This window comes from Thunnus albacares, chromosome 16, assembly GCF_914725855.1.
Source record: "Thunnus albacares chromosome 16, fThuAlb1.1, whole genome shotgun sequence".
Taxonomy (NCBI): Eukaryota; Metazoa; Chordata; class Actinopteri; order Scombriformes; family Scombridae; genus Thunnus; species Thunnus albacares.
Genome location: NC_058121.1, coordinates 14,601,115 through 14,624,290, shown reverse-complemented (window position 1 = coordinate 14,624,290; position 23,176 = coordinate 14,601,115). Strand labels below are relative to the sequence as shown.

At 38.8% G+C, this 23,176-nt stretch overlaps 2 protein-coding genes and 1 long non-coding RNA gene across 5 annotated transcripts; 2 read left to right on the top strand and 1 right to left on the bottom strand.

Moving 5' to 3' along the window:
• Nucleotides 1–1,316: 1,316 nt before the first annotated feature.
• Nucleotides 1,317–8,996, top strand: zc3h14 (zinc finger CCCH-type containing 14). Of its 3 annotated transcripts, none has more exons than XM_044329583.1 (17): nt 1,317–1,452; nt 1,758–1,800; nt 4,130–4,244; nt 4,383–4,423; nt 4,558–4,726; nt 4,847–5,168; nt 5,256–5,416; nt 6,042–6,142; nt 6,233–6,391; nt 6,649–6,726; nt 6,896–7,052; nt 7,159–7,364; nt 7,487–7,625; nt 7,734–7,873; nt 8,151–8,233; nt 8,405–8,511; nt 8,777–8,996. In XM_044329583.1, exons 1-17 carry the CDS (start codon nt 1,417–1,419, stop codon nt 8,778–8,780), a joined length of 2,061 nt encoding a protein of 686 aa, XP_044185518.1. In that variant the 5' UTR covers nt 1,317–1,416; the 3' UTR covers nt 8,781–8,996. The 3 variants fall into 3 exon arrangements, with proteins under 3 accessions (XP_044185518.1, XP_044185517.1, XP_044185516.1); XM_044329582.1 differs by having other exon boundaries at nt 5,253–5,416; nt 8,154–8,233; XM_044329581.1 differs by having other exon boundaries at nt 5,253–5,416.
• Nucleotides 8,997–15,003: 6,007 nt separating this feature from the next.
• Nucleotides 15,004–18,027, bottom strand: eif2b2 (eukaryotic translation initiation factor 2B, subunit 2 beta). Its single transcript, XM_044329961.1, has 8 exons — nt 17,754–18,027; nt 17,115–17,235; nt 16,176–16,327; nt 15,877–16,040; nt 15,686–15,781; nt 15,471–15,608; nt 15,323–15,389; nt 15,004–15,209 (listed from the first exon to the last, which is right to left on the bottom strand). The coding sequence occupies exons 1-8, from the start codon at nt 17,923–17,925 to the stop codon at nt 15,052–15,054; spliced, it is 1,068 nt and encodes a 355-aa protein (XP_044185896.1). The 5' UTR covers nt 17,926–18,027; the 3' UTR covers nt 15,004–15,051.
• Nucleotides 18,028–18,133: 106 nt separating this feature from the next.
• Nucleotides 18,134–20,169, top strand: LOC122965765. Its single transcript, XR_006398293.1, has 2 exons — nt 18,134–18,364; nt 19,843–20,169. It is a non-coding gene; the product is annotated as an uncharacterized LOC122965765 (long non-coding RNA).
• The last annotated feature ends 3,007 nt before the right edge of the window (nt 20,170–23,176 follow it).

The window sequence follows — 23,176 nt, the reverse complement described above, 5'->3', positions numbered from 1 at the left end:
CGGCCCTGGCTGAGAGTGTATTAGACGCTTGTCTAGACAGTGAGCAAGATCCTTCCCGTCATTGTTGGTTGGCATTGAGGTGCAGCAAAACAGGATATCATCTTTGAGAGAAAACATAAAGCTATGGATATTAGAGAGTGAAACACACATATAATAATATACAGCAAATAAATGTGATTTTTGTCTTTTTAAATTAATTTAGGCTGCATTTGTGTAAGCAGATTTACTCTTCTTTATATCTTAACAATGGCATTCAGTATTTTAACAAAACATGGGCTGGGCTGATTACCTTGCAAGCCTTGCATGTTTTATTGTCACATTGCTGTGGTCCATAAGATTCAAATGGCTCTTTTGGACATTAAGAAACTGGTGATGACTTCAAAAAACTGATGATTATATCAGTTTAACATAATTAAGATTAGATGTAGTGGCCTAACTTTAATCCTTTACTTTGTAGGTCTATCTGTTTGCTTACTGATTTGTGCTTCACACTGTGTGTCTTGACTGTCTGTCAGTTATCTCAGATTTAGGTTTATGAATCAGTTTACATTATTTACTGTTACTGAAACAATTAATCTGAGCCTTGGGGGGGAAAAAATCACAGTAGTGCATTGAATGGTCTCTTGTGCCATCTTGTGGAAAGAGCAGTCAGATTTGAATTAATTTCTGTCCTTATTTTTCTTTCTGTCTATGCAAAAAATGTTAGAGATAAAAACAAGTTTGTTCTCCTGACTTAACCTGTTCATGAAGATACATGTGTCTCCACATCCTAGACAGACTCAGCAGAGATGTAATACTATGATCAAAGATTATTTCCTAATGATTACAGTGAGAATCTTGCGACAACCCCAGTATTACAAAACTTTTGCACTGTTGGTCCATCACATAGAAACTGAATTAAAAAATGTCCTGATTTAAGTTAAATCACTTCTACCTTCATGCATGACACCCTGTTATTGTATGAAGGAAGCAAAACAGCAGCAACATCAAGTCTTATACTATTTAAGACTGGCAATTGACAGATCTTCATCACACTTTCCCTTATCTGAATGTCTCTTGTTGATAAAAAAAAAAAAAAAATCAATTATTCTTCATTACCTATCCAGTATTTCCATTTTTTATTTTTATTCAGCAAACAGTATTCATAAATACCGTTTGTCTCATTTTTCCTCATGTTTTAAACCATTATTGATGATATAATTCATATAATTGTCTCTGAAGTGTTTTTCAGCTCGTGGCGCTAGTATAATGTTACTATTTTATATATTTGTGATTTTGAGGGTTTTTTCCACGGATTGTCCCTTTTCGGCTACCTTCATCGGTCACGTGATCATATTTGTCCGTGGTGGTTAGCGGGGGAGCTGGATAAACAGCTGCTTCTTTTACAACTTATTCGTTTGGAAAAACACGACAAGCATGGAAATCGGGACGGAGATCAGCAAGAAAATCAGAGTGAGTGACGTTACGTTGTGTGTTTGAGTGATTTTTCGGCGTTAAAGTCGCTGAAACAGACGTTGCTGGCTAATATTAGCCTGTTAGCCTGTTAGCTTAGTTTGTCATCAGTCGTGCAGAGTGGGAGCGAGGTTTCTGTTTACAAGGCCGACCAAGGCTAATATTACACTATCTGAGAAGTCAGCCAGCAGGCAGGTTAATAGGCATGCTAGCAGCTGTTTTTGTTAGATTTTAAGGTAAATTAGGTACTTTTTGCTACTGTATTATATCATTGAATTGTGTACTGTGCTTCTGGTATGTTGCAGGCTGCTATCAAGGGCAAGCTTCAGGAGCTCGGTGCCTATATCGGTAAGTTAATAAACTCACAACATTAGTGCTTATTATGAGCATTGACTGATACTTCAATCAAAACACGTCGCTGAAGTTAGCTCCCGATACATTCGGGGTTAAGGGGAAAGTTAAGGGAAACAAATATTGGTATTCAGCGACTGATTCTCCTTTTTTCACCACTTACACTTATGAAATAGTGTTAGACATCATGACAAGAAGCCTTAACGCTGTTTAAACCCAATGTCAGATTTGTGAAAGCTTTCATTTGTAAAAACTGAAAAAAGGGCGATTTCACGGATCTTTCTCCATTCAGACCACATTGAAGTCCAGATCAAAAATTACTACATTTAGACTCAATCTTAACAATAATAATAACAATCTAATCCAGATTTGACCAGTCTAATTTGGTGGTTTTTGATCTGGATCTATTATAATGTGGTCTGGATGGAGACGTATCAGTGAAATTGCACCTTTTTTGTGTTTTCACAAAGAGAATCAAGGTTTCACAAATCTGAAACTGGGTTTGAAAGGTAGAGTCAGTCATTTTGGAGAAACATTGTTGATATTTGAACTAAGCACTCAAACAAATACAGAAGCTCTGACCCTCAAATTCATGGACGCGCATTGCCGAGGTAAAAAGAGAAATATGGCGGAATCCAGATCGATGCATCAGCTGTAGAGTCACTTCTGTTCCTCTCACACTTTATCACAAGAGAAGAAACAGTTTCGTCTCATGTGAGCACAACAGTCCATCCACACTCTCCGCCTCTCTGATGACTCCCCACTTGTCACTCCACCTGCGTTCAGGCCCTAACTCATAAATTAATTGAACACATGACTGAGGTTGGTTCAAACACTGCCACTATTCACATATCATATCATAATACTGAAGTTTGGAAGACATCACGCATTTAAGCCACAATTCTAAAAAGCAAGACTTTAGATAAGTTGTATTAGACACTGGTTTGTTACTAAGATTTTAATAGTTAACATTCCTTCATCCATCATCTCCCTCCCTCCAAAAAATACTGGAAAAAAACTGAAAGCTTTAACTTAACTGTTTGTCTAAATATATAATGACATTTTCTAAATCGTTAACATTCAGCATTCATGTAAATGTAGCTGCATTCACTGTCCTTAAACACATATTCACCTGTTGAGCAAACATAACACATAAAAATATGTATGCTTACTGCAGTAACCTTACATTAGGTGTTACTTTAATGTCTGACATTAATATCACAAACACAATAACAACATCACTGCTGACTATAGTTAATGCAGATCAATTTGACACTAGAAACTCAGATTAATTTAGCTAACATTGAATGCACCTCACTGGCTGCTTGTTACAGAAGGAGGAAAACCTTAATTTTGTTGTATTTCTTAAGTACATCATATCGTCACAACTTTATAATTAACTTAAACAAGTTGTAGAAACGTGTTGCGTGAGTCATGACAGCATCCGTACACGGATAATAATAGTCCCCCCCCAAACCTTAGTTCTGGGCTACTGAGTTCCGTCACTTTACCTTGCTGTAATTGCAAACACTATTAACCCTAACATATACTAATATAAATTATCTGTCAGTTACATTCAGAAACAAGATATGAGGTACTGAGTATATTGTTGTGTCACACTGGATGTAGCTGGAATAACAGGAATTTATAAATTCCTGTTAAATAAATATATTTATTTAAAAAAAAAAAAACACCCCAATAAAGGGAGACTTTCTCTCTTGGAGGCCGAACAGCAGGTGCTCGAGCCCCCTTTGACGTCTATGTATGCACGTTGCTAGTTCAGCGTCTCTGTCCACAGAAGCAGCCGGACAAACTGCCTTCACCAGCAGAAATTTACTGAACCAAAATAGTTTGCATGTCAGCTCCACAGGAAGAAATTGACAGTGTTTGTATTTATTGATTCATTGATACAGTTAATAAGTTTAAAATACATATACAGTGGATATTAATAATATTTAATATTTTGTCCATTCCATTAACATACATGAGGGGACGGCAAAATATTTGGAACACCATTCAATATAATAAACCACAGTACACCACCACCACCACCCACAACAACTTCAATATAAACATAAAGTAGAATTGTCACATTTCTGACAATGTCAACAAAACTGAAAATGTATAAGCTTCGTAAAAGTAGAATTTATGGCAGAGCTGTTGTATTGGAGGTGTTTCTAATGAAGTGGCTGGTGAATGTATGTGTAAGTGGTGAAAAAACAGAGAATCAGCTGCTAAATATCATTATTTATGTTTCCCTTAACCCTGAATCGGAAGCTAACTTCAGCATCGTAGTTAAAACTGACATGGCGTTTCATCTTTTTAGATGAGGAGCTTCCTGACTACATCATGGTGATGGTGGCGAACAAGAAAACCTCTCAACAGATGGCTGACGACCTCTCCCTTTTCCTTGGAAACAACACTATCAAGTTTACAGCCTGGTATGACACAAAACAAAATGTCTTTTATGTCAAATCACATTTTCCACTCTCTTCTTCTTGTAGCGCCATCTGTCCTCAACACTTAAAATACAATTATTCTCAAGACTGCTCTAATCTGGTTTGTTGATTGATTTTTAGGCTGCAGGGCGTCCTGGAGAAGTTAAGATCTGTTGCAGTTGGTAAGTCTATCTCTACTGGACACATCCCTGATATTCTTGCATTTTCCAATCTGCTGAAGGGGAAATTGTTTTATAATTATTGTCCCAGACGATCTCATGTTTTCTTCCTCTTCTTGTCTACGTGGTTGTTGAAGAGCCTGCATCTCTCAGACACCAGCTGCAGTCTGACAGTAGTACTGTGATGGGGAAGACTCCATCGTCAGTCAGTGAAGACAGCAGAGAAGAGTCAAAGGTTTTGACAGTGTCCAGCTCACGCTCTGATAGGACTGAAGCACGTGTGTCTAGTTCCGCTCATGAAAGCAGGTGACTAAAGCAGAAATGTCTTAATTCTGAATGTTTTTCCTTCCTTCACGTTTCATTGTCTAAGGCTCATGCCAACACTACACGAATGTAAAACACAAATATTCTGCTGCTTCTTATCAGGAGGGGGCCTATAGAGAAGAGTTCCTCTCGCCTTACCTCCACAGTTAAGCCCCTCATGGAGCCGCTCCCCTCAGAGGCTGTTATCGACATCAAACCAGAGATGGACGACGACCTCATCGCTGAGGACCCTGTAGAAATCAGTACCAACCCGGGACGATCGCGCGGGGCAGCTAGTAGACCAACAGCTGAAATCTACAGACCGTGTCAGAGCAGGTTTACATCGGTAAGCTCTGCAGACACGTGTCAGCCCACAGAAGGATCTTCTCACACCAGGCAACAGGACAGCAGAAGCAGCAGAACCTCTAGAAGTGGATCCAGTAAGGTAATGTTGACTGAGTGAAAGCGCTGCGGGTCTTCTGCTCAGAGCAGGATAATGTAGCATTAATATTCTGTCTCCGCTGTTCAGCAGGAGGAGTTTTCACGTAAACGTAAAGCACCAGTTGCGAGTTCAGTGGTGCGAGTGAACCGGGCGGCAGATGAGGACAGTGATGACGTTGAGGAGGACGATACAAGCTATGGAGGAAGAGGCCTGTCCAGCAGAGTGTCGCTTCCCTCCAAACCAGAACGCAAGTCAGTGTCAGCACCTCATATCATACTTTAAATAACTGTTTTGGTTATTGGGCTTTCTTAAAGTCTTCCTCCAGTCAAACTATGTTTTTCTTTGTGTTCCCTCACTTTGATGTTTGAGCTTCACTGTGCAGAAAGATGTATGTGCAGAGTTTGACCCTAAAAGACTGTTTTCACAATTATCTACTGAAAGTGGAAAGTTTCCCTGTGCTCACTTTAAATTTGAGTCATAGGTGTGTACCTATGAGTATGATTTGTGACATCACAACTACTTAAGAGCCAGTCGTGGTCCAGTATGCAACTCACACGTGTGTGATTTGGAAACTTGAAGCCTCCAGTGCACAAACACTGAGAATGGACTTAACAATGAAGTAGGAGACATCTTGTGTCCAGCAGTTAAACCTCAAGATAAAAGATAAAGTATTTTTATATGTTTGAAGCGGATCTTTAACTGCTGTACTCAAAACTCAGGCCTTTTTTCCTCCAGTGGTGATAAACATGACATACAGTACCAGCCAAAACTAGACACAGTTTCTCATTCAAGTGAATGGGATGGCAGAAAAATATAAATATTTAAGAATACTCCAGTTTGTAGGATTTAACAGGATCGTAATTTCATTTGTTTCAGACCTTCTCTCCCACCAGCCAAGCAAGCTAACAGGAATCTGATACTGAAGGCCATCTCTGAGGCCCAGGACTCAATCACCAAAACTACAGCCTACCCAACAAGTATGTTGCACACCGCCGTGTTAGAAACATTATGTGGTTTTATTTTAGGCGGTCGTCATCACTTTCTGATGTCGGCTGTTCCCCTCACAGTACCACAGAGGCAGACTGTTCCTGTTGCGCCTCGTACTCGCTTAGCCAGCAATGAGGAGATGACTGCAGCCATCCAGCTGGTCCAAGAACACCTCCATAGCCTGGCCCCCAGGGTGCGGACCTACACCTCTGCAGAGATACCTCCATCCAGATCTCTTGGTATGTACAAAGTTGAACCGCTGAACAACAACACCCAGTTACAGTTAACATACGTCCTGTTTGTCACATAGATTTTGAATATCCTTGCATAATCAATGTATGACAAGATATTTCACAAAGTGCAGCGCTGACTAATGCTTTCCAATGATTTAACACCCAAAATAGTTAAATTCTAGTGTTTCTTCAAGTGATAATTAAATTAGATATTTAGACTACAGGACAAAGGTTTTTATATTTTTTGTTATGTTTCCCATCAGCTCCAGCCAGATCTTTAGCTTCACGTCTTCAGTTGGACTTAGCAGAGAGCAATGATGGACGAGAACAGAGCGACTATGGTGAGTGTTTTATTTGTTTTGCTCCGTTTTGCTTTTGTTGGGCAATTTCAGTAAAATGCTACATTATTTGTAGTTTGTTTTCCCAAACAAACGTTATCAATATCCCAGAAGATTCTTCGGTGATGCGTAACAACAAGATATCTGTGACCACATTTCTGTTTGTTTCTAGGTGTGGAGGTTGCTGCGAACAACGAGTCAAAGACATTCGATACCCGCTCCTTCATAATGAGTCGGCCACAACTGGAAGAACCTCAAATCAGAAGCCAGCAGCGTCTTCAAGCCAAAGAGGAAGTCCTGCCTGCTTTACCACGCACCATCCAGGCCAGGTACATACAGATGTGCACTATACGAGTACATAAACCAAAGTGCGTGTCATTTGGCCTCACATATTTTGTTTTGTCCTCTCCTCACTGTGGATTTTCTCTACACTAGTAAGGAGAGAGTCGACTCTGGCAGCCCCAAGTTCATCGTGACATTAGACGGGGTACCGAGCCCGCTGGGGAACTTTGCAGAATGTGACATGGAGCTGGATGACGTGAGACCACCCACAAAGGTCACTGAGGCAACTGTTCATGTCAACAGGGAGTCTAAAGTTAGCGTCCTTCACAGACTACAAGGCGGAGTTACATCACTAGAAGGTACGGAGATAATACTGCAATAATGACAATATACCTTATTTAAATAGCATATTTCTAAACAGGGTTACAAAGTGCTTTAGTAAAGAGATAGTAAAAGTCTTGTTTTCTCCTTTTTTTAACAGAGGATGTGATGGATGTAGACATGGCCGAGGATGATGGCGCCCCGTTGAAGAAACAGAAAGTGATGGAGCGCTGCAAGTTCTGGCCAGTGTGTAAGAGTGGAGATGAGTGTCTGTACCATCACCCGACAACACAGTGCAAGTGAGTAGTTTTGTTGAACTGCAAAAACGACGGAGGAGTTTTCAATCGCTCAGCGCTGACTTATTAGTCGATATTCATGATTTAATGTGTTTTTGTTTTTTTCCAAAGGACTTTTCCCAGCTGCAAGTTTGGGGATAAATGCCTTTTCGTCCATCCCAACTGTAAATATGACGCCAGGTGTACCAAACCAGAGTGTCCCTTCACTCATGTCAGCCGCAGAGGCCCAGCGGCTCCTCCGCCCCGGCCAGGTGCTCTCACTCTCATTATCTCCTGTGATTAACTCTGTTCTGCATGAAAAAATCTGCTAAGCTTTTTTTTTTTTTTCCTTTTTATATATTCTGTGTGAACATTTCAAACACAGAATAAAAGTGCAGTTAATCAGTAAGAGTTCATTCAGATTCCACAAAGAAAGTGTCTCCATGAACCCGGTTGTGTCTGTATTTTAGCCGTCATTGTAATTTCTTCAGGTTGGTGTTAAGATCTTCCAGTCTGTGTCTCTAACTTTTTGACTCTTTGTGTTTACAGCAGCGCAACCAATGCAAACCACTAGTGTGTGTCGCTTCTTCCCGGCGTGTAAGAAGATGGATTGTCCGTTTTATCATCCAAAGGTAAAACATCTGGAAGTATCTGGGAAGTGTTTCTTTTTTATGCACATAGGGTTTGGTAAAAGGGAACAGACTTCAGTTAAAATTAATTTCCACTCGTGCTTTCATTGAGGACAGTATAAACAAGCCATGAAATGAAGTTTGATTTTTCTGAATTAATTTGTCTTTTCACAGCCTTGTCGCTTTGCGGGCCTCTGTAAACGAGCTGGATGCACCTTTTACCACCCAAACACAGCTGTGCCTCCGAGACACGCTCTGAAATGGACAAAGACAAATAGCAGGTGAACAGAAGGGGGGAAATACAAAGTGAAATAATAATAATAACAAGTTTCTATATTGTTGGGAGCTGCTGTGATATACTGAGCAAGTAGAAAAAGAGGACTCAACCAATGTATGACAGAGAAGATTGTTAAAGTCATGTTTTAAATGTCATCATTACATCTGATTTGATCATGTACAGTATATAAGACATGTTAAGGCTGAAATGCTAAGTAATGTTATATTACTTTGCAGCCACTAATGGTTTTCTGTCTCTCTGTCTCGCAGCTAATAAAGTCCAGGGAGTCTGACTGAAGTCTGATGATGTGAAACTGTGGAAGATGCTCTGTAATGCTGTCTACGAACATTCATTTTTAGATTTAAATGTTTAATTCTCATTTCTGTTATTGTATTGTTTGGACCGGTTTTTAAGAAAAGTGTTTTGTAAGTTGTCAGGTTTTTGCTGATGTTCTGAGAACATTAAAATACATCATGATGATGAACTCAACTTTTATCTCCTCATTATTTGTCTTTTGTTCTTTGAAATGTAGCAGATGATAAAATGCAGAATATGGAAGTTCAAATATAAACAGTGTACATTGAATGAAAAAGTTTTGATTCACTGTTAACATTTGGAAAAGAGGCAGTTGTTACCTACTGATAAACTATGAGATGCTGACACACAAATGAAGCCTTTTTTTTAATGAATATGCTGTATGATTGATGAGTTTTTATTCTACTAAAATGTGGAAGTCAGAGCTTAAAGTTCTTAAAGGCATCATGTCTGATTTCAGGTATAGAGCAGATTTAAATTCATATAATACTTAATTCAATACATTGTACACATTTCATCCTGGACAAGTTTTCAGGCTCACAAATCTTTTCTTGCTTTAATTCCTGGTAAGTTAAGAAATTTATTAACAACTATTAAAATACAGTATCGAAAACTTACTTTTCCACACCTGACAATTATATATCACATCAGGGTCACTATGTAGCATTTTCTTACATTTTTTCCATTTGTATCTTCCATATTGTGAAGGTTTGAGTGTGTGTGTCTCTCTGTAATCAAGATCAAGGTGTAAATGTGGGTTTTTTTCAATATTGTGTCTAATTTGTGGGATTTTTGTAATATAAGATGATTACAGAACTGTAAGTGAGTCTTCGGGAGGTAGTTAGATAGCCTTAGTTGGTGTTTCCTGCAAAGTGATATTTGAGAAGACTTGAAAGAACAGAAGGTATTCTTTTTACCTCACTTTATTAAAAGATAAACATAATACATTTATGTTCAAAATGAAAACACAAGCATTAATTAATTTGTAGATTTCTCTGTGTAGCTACTCAAGACAGGCTGATGAAGGTAAACAGTTCAAACAGGCGAATCAGCACATTACAGATGCAGTAAACTATTATTCATATTATTCAAATTCACATAAACACATCAGCACATTTTAGTCAAGTTATCTCATAGTTTGAAGCTGCTCAGTCTTCATCACTGCAGCTGCAGTTTTGCTTCTCTCTTTTTTTTTAAGGCTTCAAAACTTCTTTATTGGACATTCTGAACATACAGACATTCAGCTTTAGATATTGTACAGTTTAAGATTTCAGTGCTTGAAAATGGTAAATATCAATCAAATAAAATATGAGAAGGTTACAGATTGGGATATAAAACATATATATTTGTAATAAATAAAAGAATAAAAATCTAAACACAATAAACAAACAATAACATCGGTAAGTCAATATAACTTAATCAGGGGTTACAGAAGATAAGTCATTGAAGTACAGCAGCGTATATTCACTTTTTTTGTTCTTCATAAGAGTTAATGTATCTATGAACCAATCTCAAGTGTAAGATTTGTCATGTAACTCAAAGGTTTATTATTTGTTTAGAATTTAGTAATAATGTTTTTGGCGTAATTGTTATAGAAAGTCCAGTCTTATTATTAAAAAAAACTTTTCTATGTGTTACTAGGGGCAGTAACAAAACAAATACATAACTGTTTCTGGCTCATCGCCACAAATGGTCACACTTCACATCTATGTCAATAAATCTGGAAATTATTACGTTACATGGGTAAATGTGATGTAAGATTTTAAAATGAACTTCTCCAACCTTGTTTGAAATACAGAATTGTAAACATGTTTGTACCAGTTTATGTTATCTAATTGTGAATTCCAACAAGATTTTCCTTTGGGTGAAATTTTATTATAATTTGATTTTCTTATGTGTTTGTTTGTACATTTTATGTCTGTTAATTTTATCCCACCAACTTTTAAGCAACTTGGACATGAATATTTTGATAACCTATTGACATTTCATTAACTCAATTATACCCGTAGGAACATCCCTTATGACAGAAACCAATTCTTTGTATCCAACTAGAAAATATTTGTCTTTTAGGAAATTGCAGTTTAGCTTCCCGCCGCTGCAGCGTGCTTCCTGGTGACGTCACGTTAGCAGCAGTCAAAAGCCCTGTGAGCGTGTGAGTTGATCGCCGGGTGCGGTGGCGCGCGCCTGTAATCCAAGCTACCGGGAGGCTGAGGCTGGCGGATCGTTTGAGCTCAGGAGCTCTGAGCTGCAGCGGACTATGCCGATCGGGTGTCCGCACTAAGTTCGGTATCGATATGGTGCTCCTGGGGGAGCCCGGGACCACCAGGTCGTCTAAGGAGGGGTGCACCGGCCCAGGTCGGAAACGGAGCAGGTCAAAGCCCCCGTGCCGCTCAGTAGTGGGATCGCGCCTGTGAATAGACGCTGTAGTGCAGCCTGAGTAATACAGCGGGACCCAGTCTTTTTACACTCTGCACACTCACCAACAAACTGCTGTCACAACACACACACTCAAACATCACGTCTTTACATCACACAGCTGCTTCATCACCGCTTCTTTACCTTCTTTATTCCCCTCAAACTGCTTCATAAAGCAGCTGCTCTGCTCGTCCTACACCACCTCCACCTGGAGGACAGGAGACACTACATCAACCACAGCAAATACTGCTGCTGCCCTGCAGGTGGAGGCAAACTAAAACTACAAACATTAAACAGCTTCCTGATCAGTTCATCATAAAAAACACTTTCCACTCACCTTTATCAGTGTGTTTGTGATGGAAGTTTCGTTCTAGTGAAATGTGAAACTATAACCGAGGTCATAAACCATCTGAAACCACAAATAACCCAACAATATATTTACTTTTCAGTAAAATATTACAGTAATTAAGGCCTGTTTTATTAAAGGTGTTGATACGATCTCCTTTATTCTGTGTAAGAATAAAATGTGAGTCAATTTGCTTTTGGTGGGTTTAAACACGACATCAAGGACTCAAGTGTTAAAAAAGAGCTGTTGACATGTTGGAGAAAGTGCTTCAACCTCACTTTGTTCTCATCACGTATACAAACTTTTCTTTCTTTACTTCTCTGTAGTTTATTTTATTAGAGGCTATAAAGACACTGAGGCCTTATATACTGAATCTGTACAGTATGATGTTCACAGCTGTATCAAAATCCAGCAAACATGTTGACTGTTGTTTTGTCTCACAGTGTTAATAGATAAATAGATGGATAGATAGATAGATAGATAGATAGATAGATAGATAGATAGATAGATATTGACTTTACTGTCCACCTCAGCGGAAATTTTTCTTTGGCTTCTCCCAAAGTACAGTTTAAGTACATACACTACACATAGCACAACACACCATTAAAAAACATAAAACATGTACAACATAACAACAGGCAGATGGCAGCAGATAGGTGTAAATAATACCAGAGAGCAAATCTTATATAATAACAAGTGTTCCCTGATGCAGTCACTCTTAGTTCAATGCCTGTATGTCAAAGGGAATAAAATACTTCTTTTATATGTTCCTGCTGGACCTCGGGGCCCTGAATCAACAGCCAGACGGGAGCAGCTCAAACTCTGAATGTAATGGTTGTGTGGTAACTCTAGTTATATGTTTACCCTTCCTGTTTACAGCACTTTCAAATATGTTAGAGTTGTTTTTGTGACTTGCCAATCACCCTCCCTGCAATGTTAACAATTTTGGAGAGCTTCCTTTTGCTCTTTACACTCAAGTTGCCGTTCCAAGCTCTTATGTTAAATGATAAGATGCTTTCAACATGGCCCCTGTATGTCAATTCTAGTACGTGTTGGCTAACGCCAAAGATCCTCAGCTTCCTGATTAAAAACAGTCGCTGATTGGCTCTCTTAAAAATACTCTCTGAGTTCTCATTAAAAGTCAGAGTCTGATTAATGATTGTGCCCAAGTACATAAAATGTTCTACTTCTTCTCCAGGCTGGTTATTGAGTATGACAGGGAGGATGTTACTGGTTCCCTTTGGTTTTGTTTGTATTATAAGTTGTTTTTTTTTTGGCCACATTAATTTCCAGTATTATTAATTTGCAATAGAGTGACCTTGCTGAAGTAAGCCTCCTCCTGTATAGTATTGTCTTTCAGGAGACCAACACTGCTTGATTTTTATTTGAAAGTAAAAGAAAAAATGTAGATAATGACGTTTGATGACATAAAGGTCAAGACTCTGTCATAATTTCATTTCAGTCAAACATCTGTATAAACTTTCAGGGAAAAGTTGACAAAATTCATCAATCATGAGGTCAAAAGTCATTCAGTGTTTTAAGATGTGATCTAAAGTTTTTTCAAGTTGAACTGTCAATTTGTGACCATTTTGTGAACTCATCAAAACCCTCCTCATGTGTTTTTATTGTATTCATAATTTCTCCGGTCAGTTAATGTAGTTTTTGAGTCGACTCAGAGCAGAAATCAGGTTGTTTCATGTTGTGTTTTGTCTGTTTTACTTTGGTTTTGCTTTGTTGGTCTTTTCTTTCTGAAAATCTGACTGATATGAAGATGTTGTGACTTGTTTTGATTGTGTGTCTGGTTTCTGATCTGTACTCTGGTTACTGTTCCTCACAGCAGCTTGTTGAAGCAGGACAGTCTTTGACGAGAATATAATCACGTGCAGTTAGTTTCACTACAGAGAGTCTGATCAGTGCAAACAGACACACTGATGTTTTATCAGTTTAGTAAATTATTCCAGTGCTGCTCAGTCTTCATCACTGCAGCTGCACTTTTTCTCCTCTTCCTAGTGACGTCACTTCAGTATCAGTCAAAAGCCCTGTGAGCATATGAATTGATCGCCGGGTGCGGTGGCGCGCGCCTGTAATCCAAGCTACCGGGAGGCTGAGGCTGGCGGATCGTTTGAGCTCAGGAGCTCTGAGCTACAGCGGACTATGCCGATCGGGTGTCCGCACTAAGTTCGGTATCGATATGGTGCTCCTGGGGGAGCCCGGGACCACCAGGTCGTCTAAGGAGGGGTGCACCGGCCCAGGTCGGAAACGGAGCAGGTCAAAGCCCCCGTGCCGCTCAGTAGTGGGATCGCGCCTGTGAATAGACGCTGTAGTGCAGCCTGAGTAATACAGCGGGACCCAGTCTTTTTACACTCTGCACACTCACCAACAAACTGCTGTCACAACACACACACTCAAACATCACATCTTTACATCACACAGCAGCTTCATCACCGCTTCTTTACCTTCTTTATTCCCCTCAAACTGCTTCACAAAGCAGCTGCTCTGCTCGTCCTACACCACCTCCACCTGGAGGACAGGAGACACTACATCAACCACATCAAACACTGGAGACCAGCGGTTCTCAAACTTTTTCACGTCAAGGACCCCTAAACCGACACATATTGGACCACGGACCCCAATTTCCCGATTTTTTGCTTTTGTTCATTGCTTCATTACATCAAGTGTATGAAACCCATGACCAAAATAGTTACATATTCTGTCATTGTGTTACTAATGGATGGAATTATAGTGAAATAAATTATCCCCCTTTTTGCTGGGGACCCCCTGGAGTCCCTTTCAAGAACCCCTGGGGGCATTGACTACAGCCACTGCTGTAGTCAATGCAAAACATCTCTGCTGTGAAGCAACTACTCAGTTTTGTTCAGTCTGTGTTTATGTGGACTGAAATGATATTTTCTTTTTATCTCACATTTATCTGTCAGTTTGTCCTGCATACAGACTGTATCAGTTATTCTGAGTGTTTCATCCCATTGCAATAACATTCACTATTTCATTTTATTTCTAAATGTAAAACATTGTGTTGTGTGGATACTGAGCTTTGATTACAGAGAAATAACTTATGCATTTTGCAAAACTTTGGTGTCAGAGGAGCTGTATGGAACTTAAAACACAAATCTAAATGTTATGCAAATTTGCACTTTCACAACTTTCTCACATGAGATTTCTCACACTAGGAGTAATACCATTTTAGGTATTCTCCCAAAATTAAATTAAACACAAATAAAATAAAAACTTGAAGTGGTGTGTCATGTGACTGCTCATTGTGAGTTACATTAAACTGCACATCACACATTCATCTAAATCTTCAAGATTCTTTTTATACAAAATTATTTGTAAATTAAAGCCTACTCTAGTTGTTGAGGTTTCCAGCCACCAGAGACAACATATCAAAAAAAGACACCAAACGACACTGCATGGACCATTTTAATTTAATTTATCTGTTAATTACACTGGTTAAAGTTCATGATCTTCCGGGTGGTAGAGTTCGCTCATCAGTCGGTAGATGTATGACGGTGCATGTCCTCCGATGTTAGAGATGAACAGTGTGATGAGCTCAGGTGGGACATAGTCAAACACTGGACAGTGCACGTTCACCTTTGAGAGAATCTCACCTAAAATACAATATTATTGTGCAAAAGAGGAACATTTATTTTAAAGGCTTTAAAAGATGAAAATTTGGTTGAGTGGTCATTTACGAGCATTTTGTTCACAATATGAGAGTTACCTTCAGTGAAAGGAAGCACCTCATGTGGAGAGACAAACTTATGGAAGGTGTCCTCTTCATTTGGAAACTACAGACACAAAACAGTTTCATCGTCATCTATTGCCAGCGGAAATTATAATAACCTGACTTGACCTGAGTGTCTTCTTACCTGAGGTGAGAGCTTGAACATGGGAGCACACACAATGAGAGGCGTCGAGTGGTGCTTGGCTGCGAGGGCTAGAGTGTGTGTCCCGTTGACGGCCCTCAGTCCTCCATTGGCAAGAACTGTCTGCGTACCGATGATGACCTGAAAAGAGACGACCGCACCAGTTCACCCACATGCCCTGACAGCACTGTTTCATAGTCTCCTGTGGTTGAAAATACCTTATTAACGCGAGACATGACTGCAAATATGGCGGCGTCTGCAATCACGGTTGTTTCTATGCCAGCTTCTGAGAGACTGGTTGCCATTTCGTGCCCCTGGTGAGAGGTGAACAAATAAGATGAAAGTTAAAACAAAAGTCCCTGCATAAAAAAATAATTTCATCTGATATCTAATATGTTACTCCATCTACCTGGCAGAAGGGGGCGCACTCTGCTACGATGACATGGAACTTGCGTTTGCGAGCAGCGTCTTTGAGGAAGGCCTCCACGGTGCGAGAACGACCAATCGTCATGATGACCTCATTAGAGTGGATGTGCTCCAGGGCCTGCATTGCAATGTTGTCAGTTGTTCCCTCTGGAGAAAATAAAAACACCCACAAAACTGTTTAAAATCACAGAATAAATATCAAGCTTAATTAATACAAATTTAATCTAACAGCAGAAGAAGAAATGAGATGTAGCTAAAAAACATTAAATAAGGATAACTTACCCAGCTCTGTCAACAGCTCATTGATGGCCTCAATGACGTTAGCTTTAAGAGGAGCAAAATGCAGTCTGAAGTTGTCTTCGCTGAGTCCTCCTGAGGTCAGCAGCTTGTGCAGAGATTCCTGCTGGTCCGCCTCTTCGCTGCTTCCTCGAGATCTGAAGGAAACAAAGTGGAGCGAACAAGGAATTCAGCAAAGACATTTTTACACAAAAAGTAAATCTTAAAAAACAAAGAGCAAACAATTCAAACTTAAACATTTTGTCAGGTATAATAAAAATAATTTTCAGATGTGGATTAATACACATTTAGAGAGCGAGTAAGTATTTACTGCAGCATGATGGTGTTTGAGGGATTGTGCAATAGTGTGAACAGTTTTTATAGTTTTTGTACAAATATAGAGGTTTCAACAAATTACTATTTGCTTAATTGATAAATTGATCAACTTTTCCCCCTGATAGATTCATTTTTCACTTTGTAAAATTTGACTAAATCAGGACAAAAATTAGCTTAGCAAAGCAAAGGGGTTTTTAGTTTATACAAATGTGATTGAGAAAAGCTGCAAATTTTGACATCAGAGAAGCTGCAAACTACTCATTTTTGTGATTTTATATCATTTAATTGCAATTATTAAATGATTAGTGAGTCCACTGACAAAAATAAATCAGCAATCATTTTTATAATTGTTTAAATGGACTATATCAGGCATTGGCTACACAGGCAACAATGTTAGAAGGATAAATTCACTGTTGCTCTCAGTTTTTTTATAGGATTTCTTGACAATAAGAAAAACTTCCTCTTGATCTCTCAGCTGCTGGAATAGATTTTGATTACGAACTTGACAGCATACAAGGTGACACCCCAAAGAGTTTCCTGTGTACAAATGTAGATTAGATCTAAATCGGCAAACATAATCTTTAATGGGACATATGTGTGTATCATCACCTGGCATACTCCTCTCTGATGATCTTCAGCACTCGCCTGATCATGTTACCAACAGTGGTCTCTGAGGGCTGAGCGGCAGTCATCCTCCTCCCCTCTTTCCGGATGATTTCCATCAGATCACCTGAAACAGAAAGAAGAAATAAGATATCTGTAAATGCTAAAGATGGTGACACTATTTAAACTACTTTTCCCTATTGTCTTAATCACATTTTTACTTTGAAATCTCCATTTATCCTAGATGTTTACATATTTCCCCCCTTATAATTGATTGTATTTGTGTACTAAGCACCTAATTACATTAGAGATGATTAAAGCTGTATTTCCTGTTACCTTACTTTAGTGACTTGTCTCAGACAGTAAACACAGGCCTCCATGTCTGCTTGCTCACTCAGCAACTCACCAAAGTCCTTTATCAGAAGCTGAGTCACATAATCAAAACCTCCTTTACTTCTAAAATGAGTTACTATCAAACTATTCCCACACATTTGGCAGCTGTTAGTCGCCACTTATTTGTAGTTTTAGCAATTTCAACATATTTTAGAAACTCCCACACTGTTGACAGCTTCCATACTGGTTCCCTGCACCGCTATACTGTCTGAGTTTGAGAGGTGAATTAAAGAAATGATCAGCATGAAGCACCTGCGCTGCTCCATCGAGCCTGGGCTGTGATTCTGCGGAGCAGGGCGGTCGTTTCTCGGGCTGTCTCCGCCGAGCCCCGCAGCGGTCCCGTCCCGCTGCCTCCTCGCTTCAGGTCGGACAGAAACGCTTCTATCCTCTCCGTCAGGTCCGTTTCTTTATCCGAGCCCGGCATTGTTGTTGTTAAAACGTCTCTCTGACAGACAAATAACTGGGCAGTTTATCTACCATGCAATTGTTTTGATGAGGAAGAACTTCAGGAGTACATCCGGGTTATTTTGACTGCGGCGTCATTTGATTGGATCGTGTCTGGATGGTAACCACAAACTGTTGGTAACCCTCACGAAAGATCTCGCGAGAGTGATAGTTTCAACTGAAACCATGATCTTTCTTTAACCCTAACCAAGCGTCTTTTTGTGCCTAAACCTAACCAGACCTTAGCCATAGCTTTGTCACACCATAAAACATAATTAGTCTGTACAATGACAAACAACGCACGCAATGAAAGAACAACGTGTATGACTCTCGCGAGAGTTTAGCAAATCTAGGGTTACCGTCTAGACACGACCAGTCTATTGGAGGACTGCTATACAAACTGTTGCATCAATTTCTCGGTGAGTCAGCTACAAATAAGCATGACTTTGGATAAACATGTAAGAAATTATTTTTTACAGCAAAAGGAAAATTATTCTACGTGGGGACTTTGTGTGGAACTCCCATTTTTCTAATATTCAATGGGAAACAACATCTCCAACCTCCAACAAATTGAAAGAAGTACATTACAAAATTATGGATAACATCTATTTTATGAATGTCAGTTTGCGTCAGGATTCTGGGAAAAAAAAGATGATCATTTTGACATTAAAACCAACCATTCAATTAAACTGGAAGTCAAGGATGTAATACTATATTCTGAAAACAAAAACCAGAAAGTTCAGGACTGTCAGTTTATTAATTTCACTGGGAAAATTTCGCATCCATAAATCCAAGTTCTTGCGGTCTCGTCCATCATTTGAACTTTTCATGACTGTATTTAGAAAGTATTTTGAGTCTATCCAACTTATAAACAATAAGAGATCTGCATATACAGTTAAGAGAATATAACTTGTCGTGAATTTTCCTCAAACATTTTAGCTCAAGCAGGTCAATCAAAATGTGGCACAGGTATATTGATAAATTCTGTATCTCCTGCAGAATGATAGAAAAATGTAAATAGCCAGATTATGTTTAACATTTATTTCGTACATACAGGAAAATACCAGATAAACATTTTTATACCTAAGCAGGTATCATCTAAACTCATAACAATGTCAATTTATTGTAAATATATAGTGCATACAGTCACTAGAAATAAAAGAAAACAAGCATTCGATATGTAACAGCTCTGTAAACAAGTCAGATGCAAATATGCTGCAAGCATCCAAAGCCTGTAGTTAGCACAGACTTGAGTTCAGAGTCATTTAAATGATGATTTCCATCCTTCTTCCCTAACTGTCTTTTCTTTAACCCTCTGATTTATAGTCCATGGTAGCTTGTAGACAGTCAGTATGAATCAGAATCATCTTTACATCTTTACACATACAAGGAGTTTGACTCCAGTTTAGTTGCTCTAAATGTGCTTACAACACAGCAATTTTCAGAAAGATACACAAGGAATGACTATACACAGGTGAAACTGTTTCTGTGAACTGTAAACAGGATACAAACAGTGTAAAGAAGTGAAGGGTGATGAGATAAATATTAAATGGTAAAAAAGAAAATGACATGTTACTTTATATACTGTATATACAGTATATACAGCCTGTTCAAATATACAGTAATAAATGAAATGTATTGCACACTTTTAAACTAAAATAAATGTGTATAATGTGAAGGTTCAGTGGGTATTATAGTGTTCAGGGTTACTGCAGCGCCACAGTGAGTTAACATAAGTTCATAAGTGTGATGGCAAGGGTGAAGAAACTGTTCCTGTGTCTGGAGGTTTTGGTGAACAGTGATCTGTAGCACCTACCAGAGGGGAGAAGGTGGAACAGGTTGTGTCCAGGGTGTGAGGGGTCTGCAGTGATTTTCTCTGCCCGTTTCCTGACTCTAGAGGTGTCCAGGTCCTGGATGGCGGGCAGAACGGCATCGATAATCTTTTCTGCAGACCTGACTGTCCGTTGTGGTCTGTTCCTGTCTTGTTTGGTAGCCGACCCAAAGAAGACAGTGATGGATGTGCAGAGAACAGACTCAGTGACTACAGTGTAAAACTGGATATGAAATGGAACGTGGTAGATTAGTCATACACAAAGCATCTCAAACACTGATTCCCAGAGTTGATGGTTCATTGGAAGTGTTGTCACAGTTGCTCCGAACTGGAGGAAACTCTGTCCAACTATTGTCTGGAAGTTTTAGTAGATTACAATTCTCACCAACTACATCAATGACTGTTGAGTGACAATTTCTATTTGTACTGGAATATTGAAGCTTTAGATGTGGAAATCTCAGACAGATCAACTACAGATGTTGTGGTTCAAAGCATTAATGTGTTTTGTTTGTGGGATTCTGTCTGTTTTTTCTTATTCCACAGGTTGACTGATATTTTTGTCGCTATAATAATATTGCCGTCCTTCCATCTCACAAAATGTTTTACTTTGTGTCAAAACAAAGTGACTTTTCAAAGTCTGTCATGGGTGTGGCGAGGTCATGAAACAAGCTGTTCTGATGTCATCCCACGACTGAGAGGCATTCACAAGGTTTTTGAACTCGCAGCCATGTGTGTACGTCTGTTTGATTTAAAAGGTCAAACACAAAACTATACTCTATAATGTGGCTCAGCATGATATTTAAAATACACTTCAGAGCTTGAAACCAAAACAGACATGATTTCAATATGATGAATGATTTTCACCCATCAGTTTGAGTTGTTTACATTGTATGAGGTTCTTGGTGAAAGACGTGTAGCACTCATGTCACTGTATCACACAGAGCTGTGAGCTACTGGATCAGGTCTAGGTTCGAAGGAGAGGATGGGATGAATAAAATAAAGCAGAGACGAGAACCTTTAAATCAATAAGATGGCAGTTTACTAACAAATATTACGTAACACAACACCTACGATTATTAAAACATAGGTAAGTTTCATTCAACTCCTTTTGTTCCTTATCTTTTTTAGAATAAATCCATTTTCCATCTTGTCAAATTAGTTTTGTGAATTACAGACGGGTGACAAATGAAAGGGAAAACCAATGTAAAGTATCTTAATAAGGTTTTAGGTCAACATGTGCTGCCAGAACAGATTCAGTGCACCTTGGCATTGATTCTTCAGTCTCTGAACTCTACTGGAGGGATGAACACCGTTCTTCAAAAGATATTCCCTCATTTGGTGTTTTGATGATGGTGGTGGAGAGCGCTGTCTAACACGTCAGTCCAAAATCTCCCATAGGTGTTCAATTAGGTTGAGATCTGGTGACTGAAGGTCATAGCATACGATTCACACCATTCTCATCAAACCATTCAGTGACCCCTCGTGCCCTGTGGATGGGGGCATTGTCATCCTGGAAGAGACCACTCCTATCAGGATAGAAATGTTTCATCACAGGATAAAGGTGATCACTCAGAACACCTTTGTATTGATTTGCAGTGACCCTTCCCTCTAAGGGGACAAGTGGACCCAAACCATACCAGCAAAATGCCCCTCACAGCATAACAGAGCCACCAGATCCCCTCACTGTAGGGGTCAAGCATTTCCTTTGATTTGTCATCCGTCTGTATGTTTTCATTTAAGACTGGTCTGTATTTTCTTAATTTAATGGGTTAAACCTGTTTATTTTAGTCATTTCCCATTTGAGTAAACTATTTTCATGTGAACAGGTCATCTTGAATTCTTTGTTCCACTTAATCTGATCCATTCAATTATCCCTTCTCAAAAAAAAGATACACAGTTCAACTCAAAATATATGAACAAAGTATGCAATAACAATTTAACACTAACACCATAACAATGTTGCAGTCTATGATTTTAATATATTTTAAAACAGATTATTTATTGCCATTAATTTCCATGTATCTGTTTTTAAATAGCTATCTATGCCTGATTATTGTTCTATTTGTCAACAGTTCATCAGTGGTCAGGTTGAGTTGCTTGTCCATGGTCTGAGTACTTTTCCACTGGATTTGACTTTTTCTCCTTGGAACATTTCACAGCAGTCAGTTCATAGATCACGTCATATGCTGGAATATTGCTTAACATTTGAATTCTTGGATAATTTGTAGCATTGCTCCCCCGGTTCTTATCTCATCTGAGATTTTGTTTTGACATCATTATACGGTAAGCGAGCTCCTCATCATGGTATTTATTAAATTTGTCTGTTGTCTCATATAGTGGTGTTGTAACATGTAAGGTGATGGGGGGTCTCATTCAAACTACAATTTTCCACCATCTGATAACTGTCTGGTCCGTCAAAAAGAAAAAGTTCAGCTGATGAAATGAGAAGTTTCTCCATCATAGATGAGGTCTGAGCTGTTACAGTCAGAATAATAATAATAATTGAAATGGCATTTGTGTTTCAGTCTGGGGGATAATTGTAATGTTGCTGGTATCCTCTGAGTGCTCGTCTTTATCGAGGATGTCTCTAACCTCACTTTAAGCCAATTTGAATTAATGAAGAGAAACTGTAACAAGAATGAGTGACTAAAATGTTACTCCTATATTAAAGCTCCTATATTATCCCACTGGTCAACAAATGGGATTTTCCAAGATTTTATCAAACAAAACTATTTGTTGTGTCTAACTAATATGACGGATTGCTCACCTTCCGTTGTGGAGTTTTTTTTATGACGTATGAGTTTCAGAATGATTCCTTGTACTGTAGCAACGTACACACTTTTAGTTTTTGTTCGTTTGGGAGGGATGAGCTCCACATTTTTGATCACACTTTGTGCTTGTTGCTATGGAGTTTTAATGAACTTATTGTAAATTGCTTTGGATAAAAGTGTCATCCAAATGAATGTAATGGCCCCATCCACTCGTTAAAGTGAATGAGGATGTAAACAGAAGTGGTCACATGTCTGTTTACACCAAACAGGTGACACTGATCAAACCTCCTCAAGACAAGTTAAGATATTATACATGAACATTGCACATAATCCGTAGAAACTGAAAAATAGATTTTGTTGGTCAATATTGTGACCAGCCACACAATCTAAGTTTTGCTTCATTATAGTGAAGATAGAAAATATTTTAAATATTTCTACCTTTTCCATTTCATGCTATACTGCTAGCAATCTTGTCCTTTGCCAATTTAAGTACTAGTACTTATAATACTGTGATATGATTACAGCCTAAACCTGTAGCTCATTAAAATGCTTTTTAAAGTCTGAAAGTCTTTCAGAATCCATATTTTAACATCCTAAGTGGCAAAATTACACATTAGACTACACCAACA

Coding starts and splice junctions, on each gene's coding strand:
- zc3h14 (XM_044329581.1), top strand. CDS start 1,417: ATGGAAATCGGGACGGAGATCAGCAAGAAAATCAGA. Junction 5,169..5,252: donor CTAGAAGTGGATCCAGTAAG/GTAATGTTGACT, acceptor TCCGCTGTTCAG/CAGGAGGAGTTTTCACGTAA. Junction 7,874..8,150: donor GGCTCCTCCGCCCCGGCCAG/GTGCTCTCACTC, acceptor TTGTGTTTACAG/CAGCGCAACCAATGCAAACC.
- eif2b2 (XM_044329961.1), bottom strand. CDS start 17,925: ATGCCGGGCTCGGATAAAGAAACGGACCTGACGGAGAGGATAGAAGCG. Junction 16,328..17,114: donor ATCAGAGAGGAGTATGCCAG/GTGATGATACAC, acceptor TGTTTCCTTCAG/ATCTCGAGGAAGCAGCGAAG. Junction 15,390..15,470: donor TGTTCAAGCTCTCACCTCAG/GTAAGAAGACAC, acceptor TTGTGTCTGTAG/TTTCCAAATGAAGAGGACAC.